Raw genomic sequence first — 27409 nt, 5'->3', positions numbered from 1 at the left:
GGGGAAGAACGAAATGAATAGGGGTGTGGGGGAGGTCCATGAGGTCAATTTGGGAAACTGAGGCAAGTACACTTTATCCGCTGTCTCGATTCGTGGTGGAGAGGAACGAAGAAGAAATTTCGGATATTTGCTCTCCAAAGCCCTCTCCACCCTCTTCTCCTTCCCTCACACTTTCATCTTCCCTTTCTCTTCTTCCTCCTCCCTTTCCTCAGCAAATTTCCGTCCTAGACGAGAACTGTAAGGTCCAGGGCGGGGGCCGCGGGGAGGGGGGGAAATTGCAAATTAGGGACGAGGATGTGCAGAGCCTCACTCATCTGCTTTCCTCGCACTCCGCCCGCCTCTTGCCGAGCCGCAGGTCCAGATGCCAGTGGCCGTTTTCTTGCTGTCTATGCTACTGAGCCTCAGCTCGGAGGCTTTCCGCGTAAACAAGCGCCCGGTGCGGACCCGAACCTGTGCGGACCGTCCAGAAGAGCTTTTGGAACAGTTGTACGGACGGTTGGCTGCAGGCATGCTCAGCGCCTTCCACCACACCCTGCAGCTGGAACCGCTGGACAAGGAGCGAAATGTGAGCTGCCCGGCAGGGGGCAGGCTGCTCCAGGACAAGAAGTATCGACTCCCCATCAACCTGCACAGCGTCTCCCCATGGGCCTACAGGTGAGTGCAGAAATTCTACCTTCCTGGGTAGACCAGAGAAGAATCTGGTTTGAGCCTGTATGAATGAAATTTAGGGAACTTCCCAACATCTTTTTTTTTTTTTTAAGTTTTTTAAAACTTTGGCGCTGTGGGCTAATTCTCAGATGAGGTAGAGAAAGGTTTTTCTCACCTCTTTGGTGGCAATGCTCAATCGCTGGGGCAGGGCCGGGATTGTAGGATGTAGGATCAGGTATATTTCATTGCAATAAATAAACATTTACCTAACAGAACTAGATTCTAAATCTGATGCCGCTGCTGCTCATCCCTATCGTGACATTGTGTCTGATTGTGACCCCCTTTGGGATTTTCTTGGCAAAGATCCTGGAGTAGTTGTTTACCATTTCCTTCTCCGGCTCATTTTAGAAAAACAAGACAAACAGATTTCAGTGACTTGTCCAGGATCACAGAGGTAGTCAATGTCTACGATCAGATTTGAACTCAGGAAAATGAGTCTTTTTAATTTCAGCACTACATCCAATCCTTCACAATCCAACAAACATTTATTAAATGTCTACTGTGTGTAGTGCTAGGCATCCCAAATTTTTAAAAAAGCACAATAATTTCCTTATTGGGGCTTACAAAAACAGACCATATAAGATATATATTGGGATAAATGTGATATAGGGTAATTATTTTTTTTTCTGAAGCAATTGGGGTTAAGTGACTTGCCCAGGGCCACACAGGTGGGAAGTGTTAAGTGTCTGAGACTTGACTCAGGTTCTCTTGACTTCAGGACTGGTGCTTTATCCATTGTGCCACCAAGCTACCTCAGATTTAGGGTAAATTCTGAAAAAGGCAAAAGGGAGAGCTAGACAAAGTGAGGAAGAAGAGTTCACTGTTATGGAAGAATAAGAGAAGGCTCTTAAAAAGAAATAACCCTAAAAAAAAAAAAAAGTAGCCACCCTTCAGTTGAGCTTTGAACAAATAGGATTTCAATAAATAGAAGTGCAGAGTATGTCAGGCATGAGGGCAGTTAGGTCAGCAGGAGATCAGAGAACAAATTTGTTTGGCTTTTTGAGTGAGTAATGAAGTGTATGGTAAAATAAATCAACAGAAAGCTACTGCAAATTTTTGTGATAGATCTATGTATTTAAAAGTATGGTACATAAACTTGGGCTGTGTAAAAAGAGATAAAGTGTCTCTGTGAGAGAATAAGGAGATGTCAATCTTCCTGCACTATCCTTGTTAGGCAATTTATGGAATACTGTTCAAAAGAGTACCATTTTAGCAAGCAGAGGTGGGAGGAACAAAAATCTTTTGATGAGGAGACATGTGGAAGGGGAAGGGGTCACCAAGGTTAGGGACCAGGATTTGCTTATATAGGAATTCTTAACCTTAACCTGGGGGAATTGGAAGGGTAAGTTATCTATCTATCTATCCAAGATCATATAGCTGGTATGTGACCAAAACTGGGTTCAAACTCAAATCTTCTTGACTTCAAGCTCTTACACTATGTCTCTATTAAGTTATTGGGAGGTTAAAATGTGCAGTGGTGAAGCCACACCTCCAATGAAATAATAAATTCCTGAGTTTTACAGAAAGAAGTATAAGGTTTGATTACTGTCCTCATAGCACTTATAGTTTTCTATGGATGATCTTTTAAAAAAAATGATAACTTATTTGAATATAATTAGTTTCTTCTATAATTCTATGTATTTTATTTTATATATTAAGACAAAACACTATTCTGAGAAGGGAGTTCATAGAGTTTGCCAGATGGTAAAAGGGGTCCACACCACCAAAAAAGTTGAGAACCCCTGATCAAACTGGAAGAGCATCATCTAAATTTATCTTCTCTAGGTAAGTTGTGAATCCAGAGACCATTACTCTGGAGGCTCAGAATCTCCCTCTCCTTCACCATACAATGATTATGGTGCAGGAAGGAGTGAATGCTAGAAAAATAAAATATTAAACACTCATTTTCTCATTCTTGAAGTGAATGAGAGGGACAAGTTGCTCAGGGCTGTGAGAATCAGCAGCAAAGGCAATGTAGATATTCCTGTATAGTCTTAACTGAGTCGCCCAGTGATTTCACAAATGTGCTGCCTTGGCTTGGATCCCACCCAAATGATGGCACAGAATACATATACTTCCCATAAAGATGTAATGCATTAAAGATTACTTGAACTTGTAAAAGCAATCTACTTTTAAAAGTAATCAATTTAAAAAATAAAAATACCTAAATAAATTTAATCAACTGAGCAATATGGAACAAAATTATATTTAGATGACTGAGACTTGAGACTACTTCATTTTGTTAGAAATATCAAAGGATTTTCAACACAGTTTTTCAGGATGGAGAGTAGGAGGTAATTGTCCATTGCTGAACCTTCTGAATAACTGAGTCAGGGGAGGGAGTGTAGAGGCAGTGGTTTTATGAGAGAAACTGGAATTAGGCCTTCCCTGACTTAGATATGATTCAAATGAAGCAAAAATAACTTTTTTAAAACAAGGGAGAAAAGTGAAGAGAGAAAAAAGTAATGTTGCTAGAAACGTGGTTCAGGATTCTGAATAATATAGATTCAGACAAAGAAAGGCATTTAGCCAAACTAGGATGCCCATTAATAAGTGAGATAAACTCCTTTTACTTGCACCAGCAAAATAGAGTGTTACTTGCAAAAACACCATCAAAGATAGTATGGTATTTTGTCCATTGGCACAATGAATTACTTGGAAATTTGTGGAAATCAAATTTAGATTGTTGCCAGTGTTGCCATTATGCCTGTGGAAAAAGTATCTTTCCTTCCAGAGCTCAATGAAGACTTTTCTGGGATATTTTTCTCTGTCCAGGATATTTGGATGAAACTCAAACTGACTTTGCTCAAGGATATTATGACCCAGTGCACAAGCAAGGATTTTGTTAAGAGAAAAATACCAACTATTAGATGATGTAAATAGGTTGTTTTGGATAAGTTGTTTTGCACAATTTCCTGGCAGATAAAAATACCATCACATTTACTTTGTGGCATGATGTCTGTTTCTGTTCAGTTTTAAAAATAAAAATACCTAAATAAAGCCAACTTGATTGCTTAGCAGGGGATTAAAGGAAATTGATATGTTTAGAAATACTCCTATTCATTGCAAACACCCCAGTTTATTGCTATTTGAATAGGACCAGTCACACAATTATGTTGAAATACTAAAAGAAAACATATTCCAGCAATCTAAATAATGCTCAGTAATTCCTTTAATTACTTGTGGTGCAAATCCAAAAAGAGTTTTTCTCCGGAATATGAATCATGTTCAGTCACTTATTTCTAGGCTTTATCTGCTAGTCTTCTAGGGCAGTTTTCCTACTTTAACCTCAGTCTGAAAACAATTTGACAAGAAAAAGCTTCAACAAAGGTATAAACAGAGGAAAAGCAGAGAAAGAAACAAGACTGGTCCCAGAAGAGGTTAGATGGGGAGGAGAAAATAAGGTTGAATAACTGTGATGAAATAAATATGCTGTTCACATTCTTATACTATCAGTCTATAGGGTGATTTTCAAGAGGCAGCAGATTTCTTTCCAGACTTCTCGAAAACCTGTAGTTTCATAGAATCTTAGTATTTAAAGGAGACTTTAGAGATCATCTTGTCCAATCCCCTCAGTATATAGATGAAAAAAATCAAGGCCAAGAAAGTTAAAATGACTTTTTCAAGATCACATAGCCAGCCTATCAATCATAGAGGTGGGTATCGTAGTGCTCTGCCTCTCTCAAAAGCCATTATCATTCTGTAATCTACCATTCCTATCATTCATGTCACTGGTATTTTAGGACCAAGAGGAGGTGGAAGTAAGGAAGGAATAAAGGAAGGATGGAGGAAAGAAATAAGCATTTATTAAGTGTACCATGTTGTGTTTTAAAATATCTCATTTGATCCCCAAAATAGCCCTGGGAGGCAGATGCTATTATGATCTCACTTTTTTTTTTTTTTTTTTTTATTATTATATATATATATATATATTTTATAATATTATCCCTTGTATTCATTTTTCCAATTTACCCCCCCTCCCTCTATTCCCTCCCCCTGACGACAGGCAATACCATACATTTTACATGTGTTACAATATAGTCTAGGTACAATACATGTGTGCGAATATCACTTTCTTGTTGCACAATAAACATTAGAATCCGAAGGTACATGCAACCTGGGCAGACAGATATTAGTGCTAACAATTTTCATTCCCCTCCCAGTGTTTCTTCTCTGGGTGCAGCTACCTCTGTCCATCATTGATCAACTGGAAGTGAGTTGGATCTTCTTTATGTTGAAGATTTCCACTTCCATATGATCTCACTTTTATAGATAAAGGAACTGAAGCAGTTAAAAGGTTAAGTGACTTGCTCAAGATCAGAGATCTAGGAAGTATGTAAGATTGACTTTGAACTCAGATCTTCCTGACTCCAGGCCCACAAAGTTTACTGTACCAGGTCCACCAGGCACTACAGTAACTACTAAATGCCTCATATCCTCCTGACTTCAGAACCAGGACTATGGTCTTGTGGAACAAAATTCCAAAGGAAGTCATCCCCTACCTTCTCTTTAAAAAAAAAAAAAAAAAAAAGTCAGATCTGTGATTTTATCAGTGTGGAGAACTCCCAAGGTAGAAATTCACCAGTGGTCACAGTCTTAAAACATTGCCACAGGTGCTAAAAAATTAAGGAACTTCACCAGTCACACAGCTAATCTATGTCGGTGGCAAGACTTAAAGGCAGGTTTTCCTGTCCCCAAAGTTTGCCCTCCATATATGCCATGCCACCTTGTCTCTCACTATAGATATTATTCATCCCTTTTACCGAAGAGGAAATTGAACTTTGGAAAGGTTAATTTACTTGTCTATGGGTGTTTAGTCACATATGATCCTTTTCTGACTCCATTTGTGATTTTACTAATCAGAGCTAGGTAATATAATAAAGAGTACTGGGCCTGCAGTCAAAAAGATTCATATTCCTGAGTTCAAATGTACCCTTAGACACTTTTTTTTTTATCATTACACACACACACACACACACACACACACACACACACACACACACACACTTCTTTATGAATCATGTCAGGAGAGAAAAATCAGAACATAGAGAAAAACCACAAGAGGAAAAAAAAAAGAAGAAAAAGAAAGAAAAAGTGAACATCGTATGTGTTGATTTATATTAAGTCTCCATAATTCTCTCTCTGGATGCAGATGGCATTTTCTATCTAGAGTTTACTAGGATTGCCTTGGATCACTGAACCACTGAGAAGAACCAAGTCTTTTATAGTTAATCATTGCACAATCTTATTGCTGTGTACAACGTATTCCTGGTTCTGCTTATTTCACTCAGTATCCGTTTGCGTAAATCTTTCCAGGTCTTTCTAAAATCAGCTTGCTCATCATTTTTCATAGAACAATAATACTCCATAACTTTTCATACCAAAACTTTATAACTTTTTATTCCGATATTCCCCAACTGATAGGCATCCACTCATTTTCCAATTTCTTTGCCACTACAAAAAGAGCTACTTCTTTTTTTTTTTTTTTTCCCCCCTGAGGCTGGGGTTAAGTGACTTGCCCAGGGTCATACAGCTAGGAGGTGTTAAGTGTCTGAGATCAAATTTGAACTCGGGTCCTCCTGAATTCAAGGCTGGTGCTCTATCCACTGCGCCACCTAGCTGTCCCCCAAAAAGAGCTACTACAAACATTTTTGTACATGAGAGTCCTTTCCCCTTTTTCATGATCTCTTTGGGATTCAGACCCTTTAGAGACACTCTGAATCAAAGGATATGCACAGTTTCAGGCATAGTTCCAAATTGCTCTCCATAATGGTTGGATCAGTTCATAATTTCACTCACAATACTTTAGTGTCCCAGTTTTTCACATTCCCTCCATCATTTATCCTTATCTTTTCCTGTCATCTTAGCTAACTCTTAGACACTTATTAACCATGTGACTATGAGTAAGTTGCTTAACTCTGTCTCAGTTCCTCATCTGTAAAATTAGTTGGAGAAGAAAAACAACAAACCACTGCAGTATTCCCAAAACAAAAAACAAACCCAAAAAGGGTCATAAAGAGTCTGATATGACTGCAAGACAATAAACAATGGATGATCACAGAGCTAGTAAATGTATGAGGCAGAATTTGGCCCTAAATCTTCCCCAAATATAAATAGAAAGCTTTTTACTCTACCATGATGTAGTGAATTCCTCGTCACCAAAGGTCTTTGGATAGATTTCATGTTATGAATGTTTTTTAAGAGGAGTTTCAGGTATAGGTTACACTAAATGATTTCAAAGGTCCTTTCCATCTTTAGAATCCTATGATATTATGGTACATGTGTTCCTGCTTGGTTGGGCTTCTGAAAGTAGGGGACAAAAGCAATTTTCTCCTCAACATCTGCTGGGAACCTCTAATAGTTTGAGCACATGTATTACCAGTGAGTCCACAGAGCCTTTTCTGTCTATGAGGATCCTAGTGGTGAAAAAAAGAAAAAGCAATAAATGATGTTCTGGTTCTGAATTTGAACAGCAAATTGGTCCACCTGTATTTTGGAAAATGAAAGCTAAAGAGTTAATACTGCCAATAAAGCCCATTGCAGACTACTGCACCTGTTTTAACAATCTTCATGAGTTTCTATGACTGACCATCAAGTGCTAACTTAGTACTGTGAGAGAGGCAAACTAGTTTCTCCCAGAAATCTTTCATTCCTGAGACCAAACAGAGCCAGTCTTTGATTAAAGCATATCCCATCCATGAGGCAGTGCAATGGGAAGTACATTAACTTTGGCATCATGGAACCAGGGGTGCTGCCACTACCACCTGATGCTGATCATCTAAATCAATCTGACTAGTCATCTATAAATTATGACCTCTGGGGTGTTCTACAGTTAAATTTATAATTCTATTGTTATCTAAGCTGCTCAAATCCACTAAATGACTGATCTTACAACATCAAAGTATTGCTTTTCATTACCACTACTATGCTAAGCAAATATAGAAGCATTGTAATGTAGTATTGTCAGAGGATTAAGGCCTTTTGTCCTGAAATCAAAGTCACTGGCTGTGACTCAGTGTTTATTTTCTAAAAATTCTCAGCTTTATTTGAGCATTCTTGCCAGAGCCAGTTATTGAAGGCAATAAAGTTTATCTCATCAACACCTTTTCAGTATTTGTACACCTAAAATGAGATGATTCTAGCAATACACCCATGGGGAAGCAAGGTTGGAGATGGAGGCTGGAGTTTTTCACCATTTAGATGCAGATAAGAGGCTATGAAAAGAGCAAATGACAAATGACAGTTTAAATTGCTAATCCACTGGCATTGAATGAAGGGAATGAGCCAGAATGATAAAAGGAATGATTTTCATTCTTTCTCAAGACTTATGCCAGAGCACCAACTGGTCAGCCTTGGATTAAAATAAACTAAACCTTCATTAACCAAAGGAAGACAGGTAGCCGAGCCACTTAATCTTGAGGGACAGAATTCTGATAGACACATCAAATGAATGAGCAGTCATCCCTTTCATATTTCAGAAATTAAGAGTGAAGTACCCCCTCAATCTGGAAAATCTACATTAAAAAATTTGGCTCTCTCTTTGTACCAGAAAAGAAGTCTGAATATTTCTTTTTTGCTTTTCTTTTGGCCTTATTATAAAATTTGGGTTAATATTTGGTCATGGACTCTTTGTCCTCTGCTGGTCGTTGTGTTGTTAGCAGCTTCACAAAACTTCTCCCAAATTTTCCATTTAATTTCTTATGCCAACCCACAACATATTCAAACTGTGATGGGAAAGTTGCAATATGGAATGGATAACTATACATTGAAGCTATTAGCATGGGTGTTGCTTCTACCTCCTCAAAGGGACATTTTCCAGCAACACTGAATGGAAGATAACTCTTCTAGCTAAGAAAAAAATCCAAAGATATTCATTCTGGTTGATTTAACAAACAAACCACCCTTGTAGAGCTGTAATCCAAGTATTTCTTCTCTGAGTTCTTTTCTAGCTCTAAGTCCTATGATTGAGCCTGTGATCCTGAATTTGACCTTTCATGTGGACTAACATGAAACAAATGGCTTACTTGGTGTGGGATGGTATAGTAAATTTACTGTTTACTGTCCAGAGAAGAGCTGACTACCAAGGGATCAACAACTAGAATAACATTTGACTCCCCATTCTTCTCTCTCTGACTTGTTCAAGGGATTAAAGACAGCCTGCTGTGAGATAAAGAGAGCAGCAAAATAGGACTCAGGTCTCCTAGATTCTAGTCTGAGTTCTGCCATTGATTAATTGTTTGGGTTTTTAAGTTTTTATTTGAGGTAAATCATTGAACCACTTCAAATCTCATTTTCTTGTTCTGTAAAAAAAAAAGGGGGGGCATTCATACTACATGATCTCTAATATCCCCTAGAACTCTGAAATTTGTTTATTTTAAGCCCCAGGGATCCAAGATCTAGACTGTGCCAATCAAAACCAATTCAATAAACCCTTGTTATATACCTACTATACATTGGATTTGGAGTCACAGAAACTTGGTTTAAATCCCTAGCTCTGTCACGCACCATTTGTGCTACCTCCATCACTAATCTTCTCTAAGCCTCCATTCACTTATCAATAAAGTGAGTGTTTAATAAAGACATTTGAGATCCTTTACAGCTTCAAATCTATGATGTGATGGCTAAAATACCCTTGTTAGTCCTTTCTCTTATATTCTTCTAGGAGTACCAACTAGTTCTACAGCCAACTTATTTGTATCTTTTTCAGGGTTGTTGACCTCAGTGCTTCACCAGAGTTAGAATTACAGTCTGAATCAGCCTAGGCATTTACTTCACTCAGTGTCATTCTTTGCTCAAAAATCAGGGAGGTTTTTCCATTTCCTCTAAAACAAGGCTTCTTAAATCTTTTCTATTTGAGACCCCTTTTCTCCAGAGAAATTTATATATGACCTCAGGTAGATAATATATAAAATAAGTATACAATCAAACATTTACTGATAACAAATCATAATTTTGCTACTCCCACGTTCCTTTGTGAGACTCCATATGGGATCATGACATGTAGTTTGAGAAGCTGGACTCTAAAAAGACATTCGTGAGAAAGCTCAATGTCTGACATTTTCTCTCAGAGCCAGAAAGACATTGTTCAGAATTCCTTGGCACTGTCCACAAAAGATCTTTGGCTCGATGAGTTCTTGATGAATGGGCTGAGGGTGGGGCTGTCAGTCATAATTTTCAGTAGAGGGAAACTAGTATAACTTCCAGTCTCTCCATTCTCTTTATTGGCAGAAAGGCCATTTCTGGTCAAATGAGGAATAATGTATTCATATGCTAGGATATGGAAGTGGGTTTTTGGCATAGGGAAATGATCCTTGCTTCAGATGCAAGAGGTCTCAGATTAAATTCCAGGTCAAACCTTTTATTCCTTTAAATGTAGCCATGATGAAGTCAGAGAACTCAGATCTTGCTTTTATTGGTAACTCTGTCCAAGTCACTGGATCTCTGTAGAACTCAGTTTTCTCCTCTTAAAAGGAAGAGATTATACTAGAGGTCAAAAGCCCTTTCTAGCTCTAAGTTGATTTTGTGATCCTCTTAGTGGCTGGTTTGGAAATTGGGTGCTTATGGGGTAAAGTCCATATCATACTTAACCCTATTTGCCTCAGTTTTTTCATCTGTAATCTGGAGAAGAATGGCAAACTATTCTAGTATCTTTGCCAAGACAACTCCAAATGGGGTCACAAAGAGTAGGACAAGACAACAATAATTAGCTATTAGTGATGTGTTGTTTTTCCTGTAGCTAAAGATCTAGCAAAAAATAGCTACCTTCAGAGATTGTACTTATATTTTCAAAGCCAAGTACTTGTTTGTTGAATTAAGTTTTTCTGCTTGTTCAGAAGGAATAGCATATGAAAATATTTGCTGGCATGGATCCCTCTGAAAATTCAAATACTCTTTCAAAAATACACATATATTATTATGTACTAATCATCATAAATAATGAAGTTCTTTCTTTTAAAATTCAGAATTTAGCTATATGCAGACAGAAACACGCTTTAAGAATTTACTGATTATTCTTCCTTACTATAGACAGTTACCATTTACTCTACTACTTCTACTACTACTGCTAGTTATCTACCTAGCATTTATATAGCATCTATATATATAGCTAGGTATTGTGGTAAACACTTTATAAATATTATATCTTTTGATTCTCAAAACAATCCTGTGAAGTAGTTGCTGTTATCCCCATTTTACAGTTTAAGAAACAGAGGCAAACACAGTTAAACGATTTGTCCAGGGTCACATAACTAGGAAGTATCTGAGACTAAATTTGAATTCAAGTCTTCCTGACTCCAGAACTAGCTGCCCTTTAAACTATAGCACTATTTTAAAACTTGCAAATAAACTATTTGACTCAATTATTGTAAATAATTGAATAAAGCATGATAAATTAATATAATGAAATATTGTATTACAATGAATAATGGATATGAATAAATCAAAGAAATGTGAGATATGGATGCTATAATAGAGTGAAGAAAGATTCAAAATGAAATCATAACAGCGACTCTAAATGTTGACATGATATAGTAACAAGATTAGGGATCAGACTTGTGATTTCACACTTGTGAGAAATGCCCAAAAGAGGAAACTTCTTCCCAAAGTAGATGAGCACTTTCATAGCAACTTAGAGTTGCCTAAAGCACTGAAAATTTAAGAGACTTGTCTAGGACTGGGCAGCTAATATGTGTCAAAGGCAAGACTCAGATTTTCCTACTTTTGAAACCAGTTCTCTATGCACTTTACCATTATGCTAGCTTTTAGCTAAAAGCATTTCTTGCAGCAAACATTTGTGTTACTAACCAATGAACAAGCACTTGTTAAGTATATATTTAATATACCAGGCACTGTACTAGGTGCCAGAAAGGCAAAAAAGAAAAAATCCCTTGTTGCCTACAGCTTACATACATTTTAAGGCTTAATTTATCTTTTAAAATTATAAATTGTGAATCTATTTCTCTCCCTCCTACCTTGACCCCATCTTGTATATGAATATACATAGTCAAGAAAAACAAATTCCCATATCAGTCATTTTGTACTATGAGTCTATTATTTCTCTGTCAGGAGAAAGTAGCATGTTTCATTATTAGTCATCTAGAATTGTCGCTGATTATTTCATTGATCAGAGTTTTACTCTTTCAAAGTTGTTTTCACAATGTTGTTGTCATTGTATAAATTACCCTGCTGATTCTACTTATTCTACATTATTTTATACAAATTTTTTCCAAATTTCTCTGAAACTGTGACTTTCATTATTTCTTACAGAATGATAGTTTTCTTTCATATCCCTATGCCGTAATTTGTTCAGCTATTCCAAAATCATTGAATATCCCCTTAGTTTCCAGTTCTTTGCCACCATAAAAAGAGCTGCTGAAAATATTTTTTCCTCTTTATTTGATCTCTTTGAGGCATAGACCTAGCAATGGTATTGCTGAATCAAAGGGTATGCTCAGTTTAATAGGTTTTGAGGAATAGTTCCAAGTAGCTTTAGCAATTTATATTCTAATGAGGGAGATGATAAGATATATATGTCTCTCCATTGATAAAAGTATCTGCTGTGCTGATAAGGACACTGATTGGTAAGTTCTCTAAATGTAAAATATTACCTTTCTCTGCCTTTGTGACAGAAAAAGACTCTATCCCTGTTGACTGAACAGTGCCTCTGAGGTTCTTCTCTTCTTCCCATGAGGGGAAAGAATCTAAGCAGAAAAGTCAGTTTTTATATCTAAGGCACTGACTTCTGGGTAGCCAACAAATTATTCTCTTCAATCTTTTTGCTCTCCCCTAGATTATTGAGTTGCCAATTTCTTATAAAAGAAATCACGAGCCATTGATACTGCATGTTAATATGTTGAATAGAGTTTAGGGAGTTGTTCAGTTAGAGAAAAAATGTGGAAGATGCAGCTTCCGACTTCTGGAGAGAGGTTTGTTAGAAGGAATCTCAGTGCCAGATGTGCTTCTAAAATACACAAGAACAGTAGTAAAGTGAAGAAACATGGGGAAAGTGACTGGATTAGACCAAGAATACATAGGGGAGATTTGTCCTGGAAGTGACATAATTATAAAGACATAGAGGATTGAGTCACAAGGCATCTGAAGGAGGGGAAAATATCAAAGGCATGGGGGAAAACTCTCTCAAATATTATCTACTATGTGTCAGGCCTGCCCTGTGCTGGTACAGGGAGTACAAGTACAAACAGTGAAATAATTCCCACTCACTACATTCAAATAAGGAAATGTGTGTGTATGTATACACATATATACCTAACACACACATATATGCAATATATATAAATATACATTTTTCTTGTGTATAGGTACATATATACTTAAATAAACATATATAATATATTTATATCTATTCAAGTAAATATAAACTTATGCTTTCTATATATTTCTATATAAAGAGAATATAGATATAAAGTAAACAAATACAAATATATACAAAGGCATTAAATATCAGATAATTTGGGAGGAAGAGTACTAGGAGTTGGAGGATCCAGGAAAAGCTTCCTGTTTTGACATTTGAGCTCTGATTTAAAGGAAGAGAGGAATTCTATGAGATAGGGGCAAAGAGAAAGTGAATTTCAAGCAAATTTTGCCAGTGTAAAATCATATAGAGGAGAGATGCATGTCATTTGTGAGGAATAGAGAAAAAGCTAGTTTGGCTGGATCATACCATGCAAGAGATAATGTCCAGTAGAGATGAAAAGATAGATTGAGTCTGGGTTGTGAGAAATTTTTAAAGAGAAACAGAATGCTGTATTTGTTCTTAGGGGTAGTAGGAAGCCAGAAGAACTGATTGGCTGGAAGGGTCATTTGATAAGATCCACACTTAAGAAAAATCTCTTTGGTAGTATTGCAAAGGATGACCTGGAGTGGCAAGAAGCTTGAGACAGAAGATCAGTAAGGAGGTTGTTAACAATAATGTGAGCAAGAGGTAATAATGAGGGCCTAAATTAAGGAAGGGGTCAGAAAACATGTTATAGTAGTAAAAATGGCAAGCTTTGACAATTCATTGAATGTGTGAGTGAGTAAAGGAAAGTGAGAAAACGATGATGGCAAGGTTATGAAGTTTAGAGCCTAGAAGGATGATGGTGATTTTACTCTAAAGAAGGAAGTGATTAGGGGCAGCTAGGTGGTGCAATGGTTACAGCACCATCCCTGAAGTCAGAAGGACCTGAGTTCAAATGTGATCTCAGACACTTAACACTAACTAGCTGTGTGACCCTTGGCAAGTCACTTATCCCTAAATGCCTCAGGAAAAAAACAAACAACCGCCCCCCCCCCCCAAAAAAAAAAACCAAGAAGGAAGGGGTTGAATGGAAAGATAATGAATATGATAAGGTTTAAGATCTCTCTGAGATATGCAGTTTGAAATATCCAATAGGCAACGGATGAGGCAGCACCAAAATTTGGAGACTGGGACTGGATATACAGATATGGGAGCATAAGTAGAAAAAAAGCAAATACTACTTGCCTTTTCCAGTGATATCCCTCAGTAGACCATATCTTTATCATTACATAATTGACTAAAAGATATAGAGACTACAAGAAAAGCATTATCTTTAAAAGCTTTCTTCCAACTTGGTATTTTCTCATTCACACATTAAAATAATTCAAGATTCCCTGAAAGATATAAACAGAGGCATCATTGTTCATGGAGGCTCATCATCCATATCAGGCAAAATACAAAGCATGCTTGCCCAAGAAATTCACCGCTGTTGTGGAAGAGATCCAGTGTAGAGTTTTAGTTGAAGAGGAATTCCTCAAGCAGCTAGATGGTGCAGTGGAAAAAGCATTGGTCCTAGGAGGATCTGAGTTCAAATCCAGCCTCAGACATTTAATACTAGCTGTGTGACTCTAAGCAAGTCAATTGCCTTGGAAGAAGAAAAGAGATTCCCTAAAAGCAGTGAGATCTTCAGATGGTCCCATTTATAGTTTACATCAGCTCCTGGAATATTGCATTGGAATGGTAAGTCTCTTGAAAGAGATCTGTAGTTACTCCAAAAGAATTTGGTATAACCATTTAAACAAAAAAAATCAAGTAGATGAAGAAGTTTTTATCCAGATAAAAGTCATAGATATGCAATCCGTAGAGCTTGTCCAATAGAATATATTTTGGAAAATTGATATAAATTGAAAAGTGGGTTCAGGATGAAGTAGAAAAAAGGAAAGGGAGCTATTACCAACAGAAATAAAAAGCTTCTTAAAGACTATGAACTTGGTTTTTATATACACACATACACAGAATGAAACTTGAATTTTAGTATCGTTGATTTCTTTTGTATTCCTATGTATTTCTTTCATGCATTTAAAAACATTGGAACCATAGACTTTATCAGCTTGTTAAAGGGATCCATGACAGAAAAAAAAAATTGAGTCCCTACTCTTAAGTAATGCTTCTATTTTGATATCAGATTATTACATTGGGAAGATTCTTATTGCTTTAGGGAATGCATCTCACAGTCTACTGGAATTTTATCCCTCTCTTTTAAAAAATTGCTCCTTATGAAGTTCAAAATTCCTGAACTTGTATCTTTTTCTCCCCAGACTTGGCTGTCAATCATTCTATTCAGAGCTCTGTTTCCATCCCCTCTAATCATCCCCCAAGGATGTACCCTTTGTTCTAGGATTAAGCATGCCAGCTGTCACTCACAAATGCCAAACTTCATTCATGGTCAGTGAGAAGGTTGTAATTCTTAGAGAAAAAACTTAATTTATTTCAAGTATGTTCTCATGCCAAGCGTCTACTAAATTATGCTGAAATGCAGAGGTATTATTTTCCTGGAATTTTTCTGACACCTGCAAAACAAAAAACAAAACCAAAAAAAATCCCCAACCCATATTATCTGATCTCTTCTTGTGCAGAACCACATTTCTTTGAATCACTCTTTAATATAAGGATATGTCCTTAGTTTCCAGGTTTTGGTTACCATGAAAAAAATAAAGGTGAACCCTGTCTGAACCTTGATGACAGCTAAACCATTTTCTATCCTTTGAAAGAAAGGAAATCAGAAAAGAGACCATATGTGCTTTGAAAATGACACATTTCTCTAAAATTAATGACGGGGTGGGGAATGGGAGTGTAAGGGTGATCATTGATATTTCATTCTGATGCTGTATAGAAACCAAAATTCTGGGTGGGCAATAGTTTCATGGCTATTTCTGAAATACCAAAACCTCTTCAAAGTAACCACAGTGTATAACGATGAGCTTTCTTGTTATTTGTTTTCTTACTTTGTAGCCAACAATTCTTCTTCCCATTTCTTGTTGTTAGGGCCAAGTAAGGAGAGCCTTCTGCCCTGGTGAAAATGTTCTCTGCTTCCCAACAAGGGAATAAAAGAAGGGAATAGAAATGAGAAGAAAGGAATGAAAGGAAGGAAGAGATATAAAAGGGGAGAACAGAGAAAGAAAACAGAAGACAAAGCAGGAAAAACAAGACAGCTTAAAATCTATATGAGATTTGTCCTGATGTGCAACCCATCTTCTCCCCTTATACCTTGCCTGGTATACAAATGAAATGTGGCATAGAAAAAGTAAACATTTTTCTTTTTAAATAGATTTAATTGTTTTTTTCAATTGACAAATATTTTATTATTTATTTAACTGCAAGATATTCAGGGTTAAGTGACTTGCCCAGGAAGCTTCAAATGTGAGAGGTCATCTTGGAACCTAGGCCTTCCTGATTCTGGAAAGAATCAGTGTTTTTATCCTTTGCACCATCTAGCTACTTCTGACGAGCTTATTTTAAATCTGTCTCTCTCACTACCTCCTTTCCCATCTCACACAGTGAACAAATAAGAAAGAAAAAGAAAAATTAAACCCTCAATATATAGCTTCATAGTTTAGCAGACTCTTATATTAGGTATCCCTGTAAATATATGTTTTTTTCTGCATTTTAAGTTCATCTTCTCTGTCAGAAGATGAATAGTATGGTTTCTCTTCATTCTTTTGGATTTGTGATTTATCATTGCTTTGTTTAGAATTCTAAAGTCTTTCAAAGTTGATTTTCTTTATAATGTTGTTATGTAAATGATTTTATTTCAAAACACTTCACTCTCTATCAGTTCATAAAGAGTTTCCAGTTTCCTCTGAATTGTCCATTTCATCATTTCTAATGGTATAGTAATATTCTATTACATTCATATTCTATAGTTTGTTTAGCCATTCCTCAATGTGTCCTTAGTCTATATGTCCTTAGTTTCCAATTTTTGGCTACCATGAAAAGAGTTGCTCTGTGTGTGTGTGTATTTACTTTTGTACATATAAATCCTTTTGCTCCTTTCTTGATTTCTTTAGGATAAAAGTCTAATAAGTAGTTAGTTTGGTAACTAGTAACTTTTTGGACTTAGTTCCAAATTGCATTCCAGAATGGCTGGAACAATTTATAACTCCAAAGATAGGGTTATAGTATACCCATTTCCTCACATTCTTTCCAACATTTGTCACTTTCCAATTTTGTCTTCTTTACCAGTCTGATAGGTATGACAGAGCCTAAATCACAGTTACTTTACTTTGAATTTCTATAATTATTTATGATTTAGATCATTTTTTATGATTATTGATTATTCTCTTCTTTTTAAAACTCTTCATATCTTTCAAGTATTTATTGGGAACTGGCTTAATCATATAAATTTGAACCAGTTCCTTACACAATCACAATTGCATTACACTACTTATAGTAGACTGGGAAATCATACATTTTTCTGGGAAAATTGCTGCAAAATTTTTTCCTTAGATTTGCTTGTGTAAAAACTTTATAAAATCATTATTGTCCATTTCTTTCTTGTGTGATCTTCTCTTTCCTTGTTCCTTTAATTTATGATGTGAATTTTTATAACTACATCATATATCCATTTGGAAATTATCTTACTTTTGTTTGCAAGATATTAGTCTAAACCTAATTTCTGCCAATTTGATGTCATATTTCCAGTAGTTCTTGTCAAGCATTATGCTTCTATTTTTACCTCTCTATATAGTGTACCATCAATCAACCCCTTTAAACCAATACTAAATTGTAAAACATTTAATGTTAACATATATAGATCAGAATGGAAAGTACATATAAAGTTGAATAGTTCATAATGGTACTCAATAATTCAGTTTCTGATAAAATGAAAAACATAAATTACCTATGAAAAAATTTGATAAACATTTTATTTGATAAAAATTCCTGGAAAAATTGGAAAGCAATCTAGCAGAAAAAAAGGCTTTGCCAACTTTTTCTTACATTTGAATGGATGTGGAAACTTAATATTAAAGATCCTACTATTAAAAAAATTAGAAGAGTAACAGATCATATACCTCTGACAGCTATGGATAAGACATGCATTCTTAATCAAATGAGAGAGGCTTTTGCAAAAGATAAAATAGATAACTTTGATTACATGAAAATGAAAAATTTCTTCATGACAAAATTAATATAGCTAAGGAGGGAAGTGCTCTAAATGAGGAAATAAAAAAATCTTTGTATTAAATTTCTTTGGCAAAAGCTTATTAACCAAGTTATATAAACAATGAATAAGCATACACATTAGCCACTCCATAACAGATAGAGGAATGTGAACAGTTCCCCCCAAAAAGAATTGTAAAGTATTCATAAACATGGAAAAGAATGCCTCAAAACAATAAAAAGAGAAATGCAAATCAAAATAATTTCACCAAATACCCTACAAATCACCAAAGATGACAAAAAATGAGTAATAATCAATGTTGGAGGAATTATGAAATCATAAGCACATTATTTGTAGAACTGTGAAATTATACAACCATTTTGGAAAGGAATTTAAATTTATGCAAATAAGGGGACTAAAATGTCTATACTCTTTGATCCAGACACTTTATTACTGGGCTTATGCGCCAAGAAAGTCATCAATAAAAAAAGTCCTCATATACACCAACATATTTATAGTAGCATTTTTTGTGATAGCAAAGAATTGGAAACAAAATAGATACCCATCAACTTTTGAAAAGATAAACAAATTGTGAAATATAAATGTAATAAAACATTATTATACTGTAAGAACGTATTTATATGATGAATATAGAGAAGCATAAAAAGAGTTATGAATGAAGTAGGAACAAGAAAACAATATACACTGAGGATAACCATGATGATATTAAGAAATAGAAACTATTAATATTTGTTTAAAAAAAATACACAAATAGCTCAGTGGTCTAACATTGAAAGTCTGATGAACCCCAAGAGAATAGATTGGATTGGGAAAGTAGCAAAAAAAATTTAATGGCCCAAATCTCTTTTAAAAAAAAATTTCCAATAGTATTTTGTTTTTCCAAATACGTGTAAAGATAGTTTTCAACATTCATTTTTGTAAGATTTTGTGTTCCAAATTTTTTTTCTCTCTCTCTCTTACCTTCCCCTTCCCAAGACAACAAGAAATCTGATATAGGTTAAATATATGCAATTCTTTTAAATATATTTTCTATTTGTCATGTTGTGTAAGAAAAATCAGAACAAAAGGAGAGAAAACACAAGAAAGAAAACAAACAAAAAAAGTGAAAATGCTTTGATATTTGGTCTCCATAGTTCTTTCTCTGGATATGAATGGCATTTGCCATTCCAAGTCTATTGGAATTGCCTTTCAGCATTGCCAAGTCCATCACAGTTCATCATCACATAATCTTGTTCTTGTTTTGCTCACTTCATTCAGCATCAGTTCATGTAAGTTTTCCCAAGTTTTTCTGAAATCCATCTACTCATTTTCTTATAGAACAATAATATTGCATTACACTCATATACCATAACTTATTCAGACATTCCCCAACAGTCATTCACTCAATTTCCAGTTTCTTGTCACTACAAAAAAAAGGCTTCTACAAACATTTTTGCACATATGGGTCTTTCCCCCTCTTTTAGGATATTTTTAGGATACAGATTGAGTAGAGACACTGCTGGATCAAAGGGTATGTACAGTTATATAGCCCTCTGGATATACTTACAAATTACTCTCCAAGATGGTTGGATCATTTCACAACTCCACCAACAATGCATTAGTGTCCCAGTTTTCCCACATCCTCTCCAATATTTATCATTATCTTTTTCTGTCATGTTAGTCAATCTGAGAAGTGCAAGGTGGTACTTCAAAGTTGTCTTAATTTGCATTTCTCTCATCAATAGTGATTAAGAGCATTTTTTCATGACTAGAAATGACTTTAATTTCATCTGAAAATTGTTCAAATCCTTTGATCATTTATCAATTGAGGAATGGTACAAATTTGAGTCAGTTCTCTATATATTTTAGAAATGAGACCTTTATCAGAAACACTGGCTGCAATTTCCCCCCCCCCACACACACACAGCTTTCTGCTTCCCTTCTAATCTTGGCTACACTGGTTTTGTTTGTACAAAAACTTTTTAATTTAAAGTAGTCAAAAATTATCCATTTTACACTTCATAATATTTTCTAGTTCTTCTATGGCCATAACTTCCCCCCTTCTCCACAGATCTGACAGTTCTTTATGGCTAAATCATGAATCCATTTTGATCTTACTTTGGCATAAGGTGTTAGATGTTGGTCAATGCCTAGTTTCTACTATATATTTTCCAATTTTCCCTCTAAGTTTTATCAAATAGTGAATTCTTATCCCAGAAGCTAGAGTTTCTGGGTGTATCAAACAATAGATTACTATAGTCATTGATTATTATGTCTTGTATATTTAACCTGTTCCACTGATCCACTTAGCTAGTATCAAATGATTTTGATGACTGCTGCTTTATAGTATAATTTTAGGTCTGCCATGGCTAGGACACCTTCCTTTGTATTGTTTTCCATTAATTCCCCTGGCATTTCTGACTTTTTGTTTTTGTAGATGAATTTTGTTATTATTTTTTCTAGCTCTATAAAATAATTTTTTGGAAGTTTGATTGCTATGACACTAATTAAGTAAATTAATTTAAGTAGAATTGTCATTTTTATTATATTAGTTTGGCTTGCTTATGAGCAATTGTCATTCTTATAATTGTTTAGATCTAACTTTATTTGTGTGAAGTGTTTTATAATTGTGTTCATATAATTCCTGGATTTGACTTTACAGGTAGACTCCCAGATATTTCATATTGTCTACAGTTATTTTAAATGAGATTCTCTATCTCTTATTGATGGGCTTTGTTGGTAACATATAGAAATGCTGATGCTTTGTGTTTATTTTATTTCTTGGCATTCTAGTAAAATTGTTAATTATTTCTAGTAGTTTTTTAGTATCATAATATCATCTTCAAGGAGTGATAATTTTTTCCTCATTATCTACTCTAATTCCCTTAATTTCTTTTTCTTCTCTTGTTAAAGCTAACATTTCTAATACAATACTGAATAATAGTAATGATTATGGGCAACCTTCTTTCACCGCTGATCTTATTGAAAAATGCTTCTACTTTATCCCTATTACAAAAAAATTGGTTACTCATGGCAAAATCTGTCTTTTTATACCAACACTTTTGAGTAGTAGGGGAACTTGGAAAATAATAGTCTCTATGAAATTTTAAATGAACATCACACAGAAAGCAATGGAGAGGTAGGTATATGGTGGATGTGACTAGACTAAAACGAAACCAATGAAGAACTTTAATGAAGAGGATTACAAAATGGCATCAAGGAATTGTAATGATAAAAGAAAAGATGGGATGATTATGTAATCAGACTGAGTCATGATAGATTGACAGCCAGTGCTCCACTGGTATCCTCACAAAGTGGGAAATGAAAAGGAAGGAGAAGGGAATAAATATTTATATAGCATCTACTTTGTGTCAGGCATTGTAGTAAGCACTTTTACAAATATTATTTTATCTGAATCTTACAACAACCTTTCAAAGTAGGTCATACTATTCTTTTCCAAAAGTGAAGAAGTCCCTATGGCTTGGCATGTGAGGTGGACCTTTATGGTGAACATATATATAAAGATACAGGGAAGGAGTATACAGCATGTCCCAGGCATGGATTGATTGCAATTTTCAGTAGAGAGAACTTTCAAATCAATGCAATCACATATCCATTTGATAATTCAATTATGGATAATAGATTTAAAACTGGAACAGACTTGAGGGCATCTAGAATTGCAAACCTTAAACAATGGCAGACCAGATGGGAATAATGAGTTACAGGGAATGGTACCTCCCTGATCTATCTGAAAATAGAGAGTAAAATGGGAAAGAACTCTTGTTACACGAAGGGCTGTCAGGAAAGCACCTGTCATGTGGAAGAATCTACATCTTGATTTCAGAAGCATCTTTGGTTGCCTTCTGGCTTGTAGTGGAAGAGTAGAAATATTAGACTTCCTCTTTTGTGAGTGTTTTTCAGATATTGAGGTTTGATTCTCTGTCATGACCAGAAAAAGGGAGAATAAGAGGATGCTGGAAATGCAGCATTAATTTTAAAATGCAATATCCTTTTTTTAAAAGTAATCCTGGCTTATACTGAGTTCCTTAGATGGATCCCTCATTCCTTCTAAGAGGAGGGACTTCCAACACTAGCAGCTTGACAAAGGAGCTGTCAACTTGTGGTGGTCTCAGTGAAGATATCTCAACTGTTTTTCCCTATGTTAGTCACCCAATCAAGTGGTTAATGACATTGAACATTGACTTTGAGTCTCAGTGCAAACCCTTCTCTCGAATTATCAACATCCTTTTGGATAACCTGGATTCATTATTCTGCTTCTGGCTAACCTGGATTCTGCATTTCATTTTGGCTAACTTGGATTCAGAATGAATTTGGCAATTTGGCAATTTGCCCCTGAACTCAGAGATCTATTGTCTGCCAAATAATTTCCCCTCTCAAATTTGTACACTTAGATTTACAGCAGGCATGTTATTTCTCTGCTCCCCACACTGGCAAATTCTTAATTTTTTGGTGCATTTTTGCTAAAATTAAAAGTGGGGGGCAGTATGAGTTTCCAGTAGGAGCATGAGATAACTTTTACCCTGTGCTCTTTATTGCTAACACTAGAAGCCCTGTTGTCCCTTGAGATGGCTGCAATTATAGTTCATTCAAAGAGTGAATGTGCATGTTCTCATTTTGCTCTGTAGATAGACTGATTAACAAAACATAAAAGTTTTTTAAAACTAGCATACAGTAAAATAGTTCTGGAAGCCCAAAGGTGCAGATGAAAAATATGTACAAATTTTATCTTATTTTATCTTTTAAAACTTAATGAAAGGCAGGTGATTTATCTTATTTAGCATAATTTGAAGTTTTAGGTTGGAGTATATGTATATGGTAACTAGAGCTGTACTCTAAAATAACTGTTAGACCTTTTAAAGTTACTGATCTATTTAGCACATGGTTTCAGTGCTTGTCCTCACTTAACATAAATAATGACAGATTCATCTGCAGCTATTTCTTCTGGCCATTAAAAAAAGTTAAATAGATTACAAATGCTAACAATCATTCTTTGTTAGGTAATATCCTCCAGATGGTCAAAAAGCACTCAATAAATCTGTTGTTTAATTTTTTTTTTTTTTTTTCCCTTTTCCTATGCAGGATCTCCTATGATCCCACAAGGTATCCAAAATACATGCCTGAAGCATATTGTTTGTGCAAGGGCTGTCTGACAGGACTATATGGAGAGGAAAACTTTAATTTCCGCAGCACCCCAGTATATATGCCCACAGTCATTCTGCGCCGCACTTCAGCCTGTGCTGGGGGGCGCTATGTCTACACAGAAGATTATGTGACCATTCCAGTTGGGTGCACTTGTGTTCCAGAACAAGAGAAGGAGTCAGAAAGCCTGAACTCCAGCATTGACAAGCAGGGAATTAAGCTGTTGATGAACCCAAATGACAAACCCACAACAAATTGAACTAGAGGAAAACTCATCAGCTTCCCTCTTCACTTTTTTGTCCTTGCACAGAATCAGAAAATTAAAAGCAAATGAAAATCCTGTTCCTTCTGAAAGGCTTCCATTCTATCATACAACTGGAAGGATTTTGCCAAGCCATGAGGAAATGAAGTTGAGTCATTTTTGAGTCTTTTTAATACAGAGTAGTCTACAATTAATGTCAATGTTGTGACTATTCTCTTTTCTGGACAAAAGTTAGCATTGTTTATGTATCTTGATTTGAAATGCATTAGATAATTGAAATAAATCCATAAATCATATTCATCTACTACTTCCAACTGCATAAATTATAGTGCATAGAATAATAGTGCTCCTGGGATTTAATTTTTCATAATACTTGGGGCCAAGAGAGCATAGCTTTTAGAAATAAATTTTCTGGGTCTGCATTTACCAGAAGGCTGTACATTGACCACAGAATATGTTGACAACACCAAAGATCTCCTTATTGAAGCATTCTTCTCAAAGTAGAAAGTTAAAAAAAACCAAACCTGCCAGAAATTTGGGGCAGTGATTATAATGGGAAAATGTAAGATATTAAACTTCATAGCAAGGAGAGTGAAGAAACCGCTGGGAGCTTAGCAAATTCAGGTTGGTGATTTCTCTGAGCAATGAGTAGAACACCCAAATTTGAAGATGGACTAGCATAAGGGCTGCCAGAACTGGAAAGGAGCAGGAGCAGGGAGGGAAAACATTTGCAGGCAAAAGACAGATAACAATGGAGCCAGGCTCTTCAGGCCCATCCTAGATGCCTTCTCAAGAAGTTAGCTTATCTTCTTCCTGGTCACTGAGGCATACTAACAGGAGTCAAAGACCTATTGATAATTTCCTTACCCTGAAGGTCATTTTTCTCAGTAGGTACCTCAAAAGCTTTTTTCAGGTTTCTATCCCATCTTCTCCTCCTGAAAGATGTGTGAGATTGCCTTCTGTGTATGGATATAGAGAATATATATATTTTTTACTTTATTCCCATCCTTGTTATTTACATTGTTTTATGTCCTCATTAAATGCTTTTGCCATTGGATTTGTGTGTTTTATATGGTTTGGAAATAGAAACAAAAGTGTTTTGGATGTGCTCAGACCATGAGTTGCAAAATACTGATAGATGCATCTTTCATACAAAATAGATTACTTAAAACACTTACGTTAAACCAGGAGGGTGGTAAGGGGTACTACAAATGCATCTTGTTACTGTTTTGGAAAGTTTGATGACAATGTTAAGTCTCAGAACTGTAGTTTACAGTATTCTGAAGAGAGTAACAGTAGAGCTAATGAAAAAGATGGCTGTATTCAGGGTGAGTCTTCTAAGGGATTTATCACTCAAACTGTTAATGCTTATTAGCTGAAGAATGATCATGATGAGAGCAATTGGCAACAAATGAGGAGATGAATGTAGGCACCAAACATTGGAGTTTGGTCACATGATGAATTCACAGTGGCTTTTCTCTTTGCTAAAAGGTACACTTATTTATGAGAAGAGATTAGACAAAATGAAGAGATAGAATAGACACTAGGAATACTAAATATGAAATAGATTTGGGAGAGCATATAGTTAGCAAGGAAAGTGGTTTTTAACAATTAACCATGAAAAAGACAAGTTCCCTAGTGGAACTCACAATCAGGAAAAAAGAAATACTTCATGAGGTGATGTGGAAAACTGTACACTATATCAGAGTTCACCATTGACTGTCAGGCTAAATCTTAAAAGGGATTTAATGCCCTAAAAGTGTTAGATATAAGGAGAACGACCCTAACTAACTCCTAAGGGTGCTAAATTCCTTTTAAGATTTAGCCAACTATAAGAAAGACCCCAAGAAGCATGGGGGAAGGGGATGAGGAAAAAAAGATACTACAATGTGGAACACCATGGAGGGCTAACCCAAAAGGGATTCAACTAAGATGGCATAGGCCATGGACAGATTTATAGGGGAAATTTAACTTTAAGGATTTGACATCTTTTCCTGGCTTTCTGATTGGATATAGTAAGGCAGAGTTACCCAAGACCTCCACAGAAGTAGCACTGTAAGGTTGAGCTGATCCCATCAGTGCCCTTCCCTGCTTGCCTCAAGGAGTAATCTTATTATTTTAGGCTTTCTCTGCTAACTCCACCTAATTACCCAGGGCCTGTGGTAACTATGAAAGCAAGTGCTACAAAGCTTACTATTTAGTGTGTTCTACAATCTTGGAGAATGAAAGACAGTGTCCTTATCTCTTTGTTGTTTTAGTTATAACAACAATAAGCTTTATTCTATTGTTGGTGTGCCAGACAGATTTTTTCTTTTTGCACATACCAATGATTTTTAATTATGGTAATGAGGAACAACTTTCACAGAATCATAGGATCTCAAAAATTGAAGTTAAAGTCTTAGAGATATATACAACTCTAAGAATTAAAACTCAGGAACTGGAATTTAAGATATTAAAATAATTGAAATTTACAGATTCATTCAACAAACAATTGCTAAATATCTACATAGCGATATAATTACTGCCAGGTTTAACGACTCAGAGCCCAAGAGATTTGGAAAGTTTGCATAAATTTTTTTGGCCTTCCCCTTTATACCAAAGAAGAAATCTGAATTATTATTATATTAAAGGATAAAATATGTTATTATATAATACTATATACACATTTTATGCATTTCTGAATTTCTAAATTTTTTCTCTATTGTCTGTTGGCATTTGTATGTAGCCTGTAGCTTCCTCAAAACTCCCCTGAAATTACCACTTAATTTCTTTTGCTAACCTGAGATATATCAAAATGGCAATGGGGAAAGTTGTGATATGGAAGGAAAAAAGTGTACACTATATTAGACATAAGAGAGAAACAAGGATAAAGAAAATATAATCTGTTTTCTTTAAAAATTATCTTCAAGAATTAGACACAATTCTAAAAATTCCTTTTAGGCAAACCTGTAGTTTCAGTCTTCCCAACCCAACATTCTATCAGAATTCCCGGCATGTCACAAAATAATTTGGAATTTTGAGTTTGTCTGTCTCATTTATTTTTTAGTGAAAATGTTCACAAGCATGTTAGGTGGTGGAAAATCATAAGTGTGGAACTTGGCTCAAACCAGAAATTGGATGAAAGTCTCAGAGTAATGAAAGTTTGCTGCATACATGTATATTTAAAATAAAATTAGGTTTATATATTTATATGATTCAGGCAACCCCTATACATCTAGAGAACAAATCTTTGTATCTAATAAATCTCTAGCCACCAGGTAGAGCTTGTGAGCACATTCAGGAAGCATTGCCATGTTGCTATGGTAGCATTGTTTTGATAACCCCCATTTGTGCAGTCAAAGTCTGCCAACTAAGCTGACACAAAGAAGTAACATCATTACTTACATCCTGTCTTCTTGGCAGTAACTATTTGAACCATGTGCAACACAGCCTGACACCCAAATCTTTTATATTTAAGTGACAACTTTTACTAATATAGTGAATAGTTTTCTGAGTTTAGTAATATCTAGAGATATCTTTATATTGATCTTGGATGTTTCTGAATAGCTTACAGAAAATAATACCTTTCTCTCTGCTTTTGTATGTGCAGACCTATATGGTTCTACTCCTCAATATACCTTTGTTGTCTAAAATATCTTTTGCCTATCCTTATTTCTATGTGCACTTAAGTGACCTGACAACTTTTTAGATTAGCAATTTATCTTTTTAGATTAGCAACTTATCTTCACTAAAGATTAAGATGAAAAGTAAGCTTTTAGAAAAGGAATAAAGATTCTAAATGACTAACAAATTAGGATATTTGAATTCTCCCTAGGAAAAGAAAGATTTGAGAAAGGCTATAATCTTGTTCTTCAGACTCACACTGAGTCAGCAGTGAAGGTTC

At 35.5% G+C, this 27409-nt stretch overlaps 1 protein-coding gene across 2 annotated transcripts in view; it reads left to right on the top strand.

Moving 5' to 3' along the window:
* IL17D (interleukin 17D) overlaps positions 1 to 24583 on the top strand; it is a 44076-nt gene extending 19493 nt beyond the window's left edge. Inside the window, exons 2-3 of one of the 2 annotated variants that reach the window (XM_074303695.1) lie at positions 356 to 654; positions 23205 to 24583. In XM_074303695.1, the coding sequence (XP_074159796.1) occupies positions 356 to 654; positions 23205 to 23523 (618 nt within the window). In that variant the 3' untranslated portion in view covers positions 23524 to 24583. The remainder of the gene's footprint in view (positions 1 to 355; positions 655 to 23204) is intronic. The other variant, XM_074303696.1, reaches the window with a different exon arrangement.
* Positions 24584 to 27409: the final 2826 nt, after the last annotated feature.

The sequence above is a fragment of the Sminthopsis crassicaudata genome, chromosome 3, assembly GCF_048593235.1.
Source record: "Sminthopsis crassicaudata isolate SCR6 chromosome 3, ASM4859323v1, whole genome shotgun sequence".
In the NCBI taxonomy this organism is placed as follows: Eukaryota; Metazoa; Chordata; class Mammalia; order Dasyuromorphia; family Dasyuridae; genus Sminthopsis; species Sminthopsis crassicaudata.
This window is presented reverse-complemented; position numbering and strand designations above follow the sequence as displayed.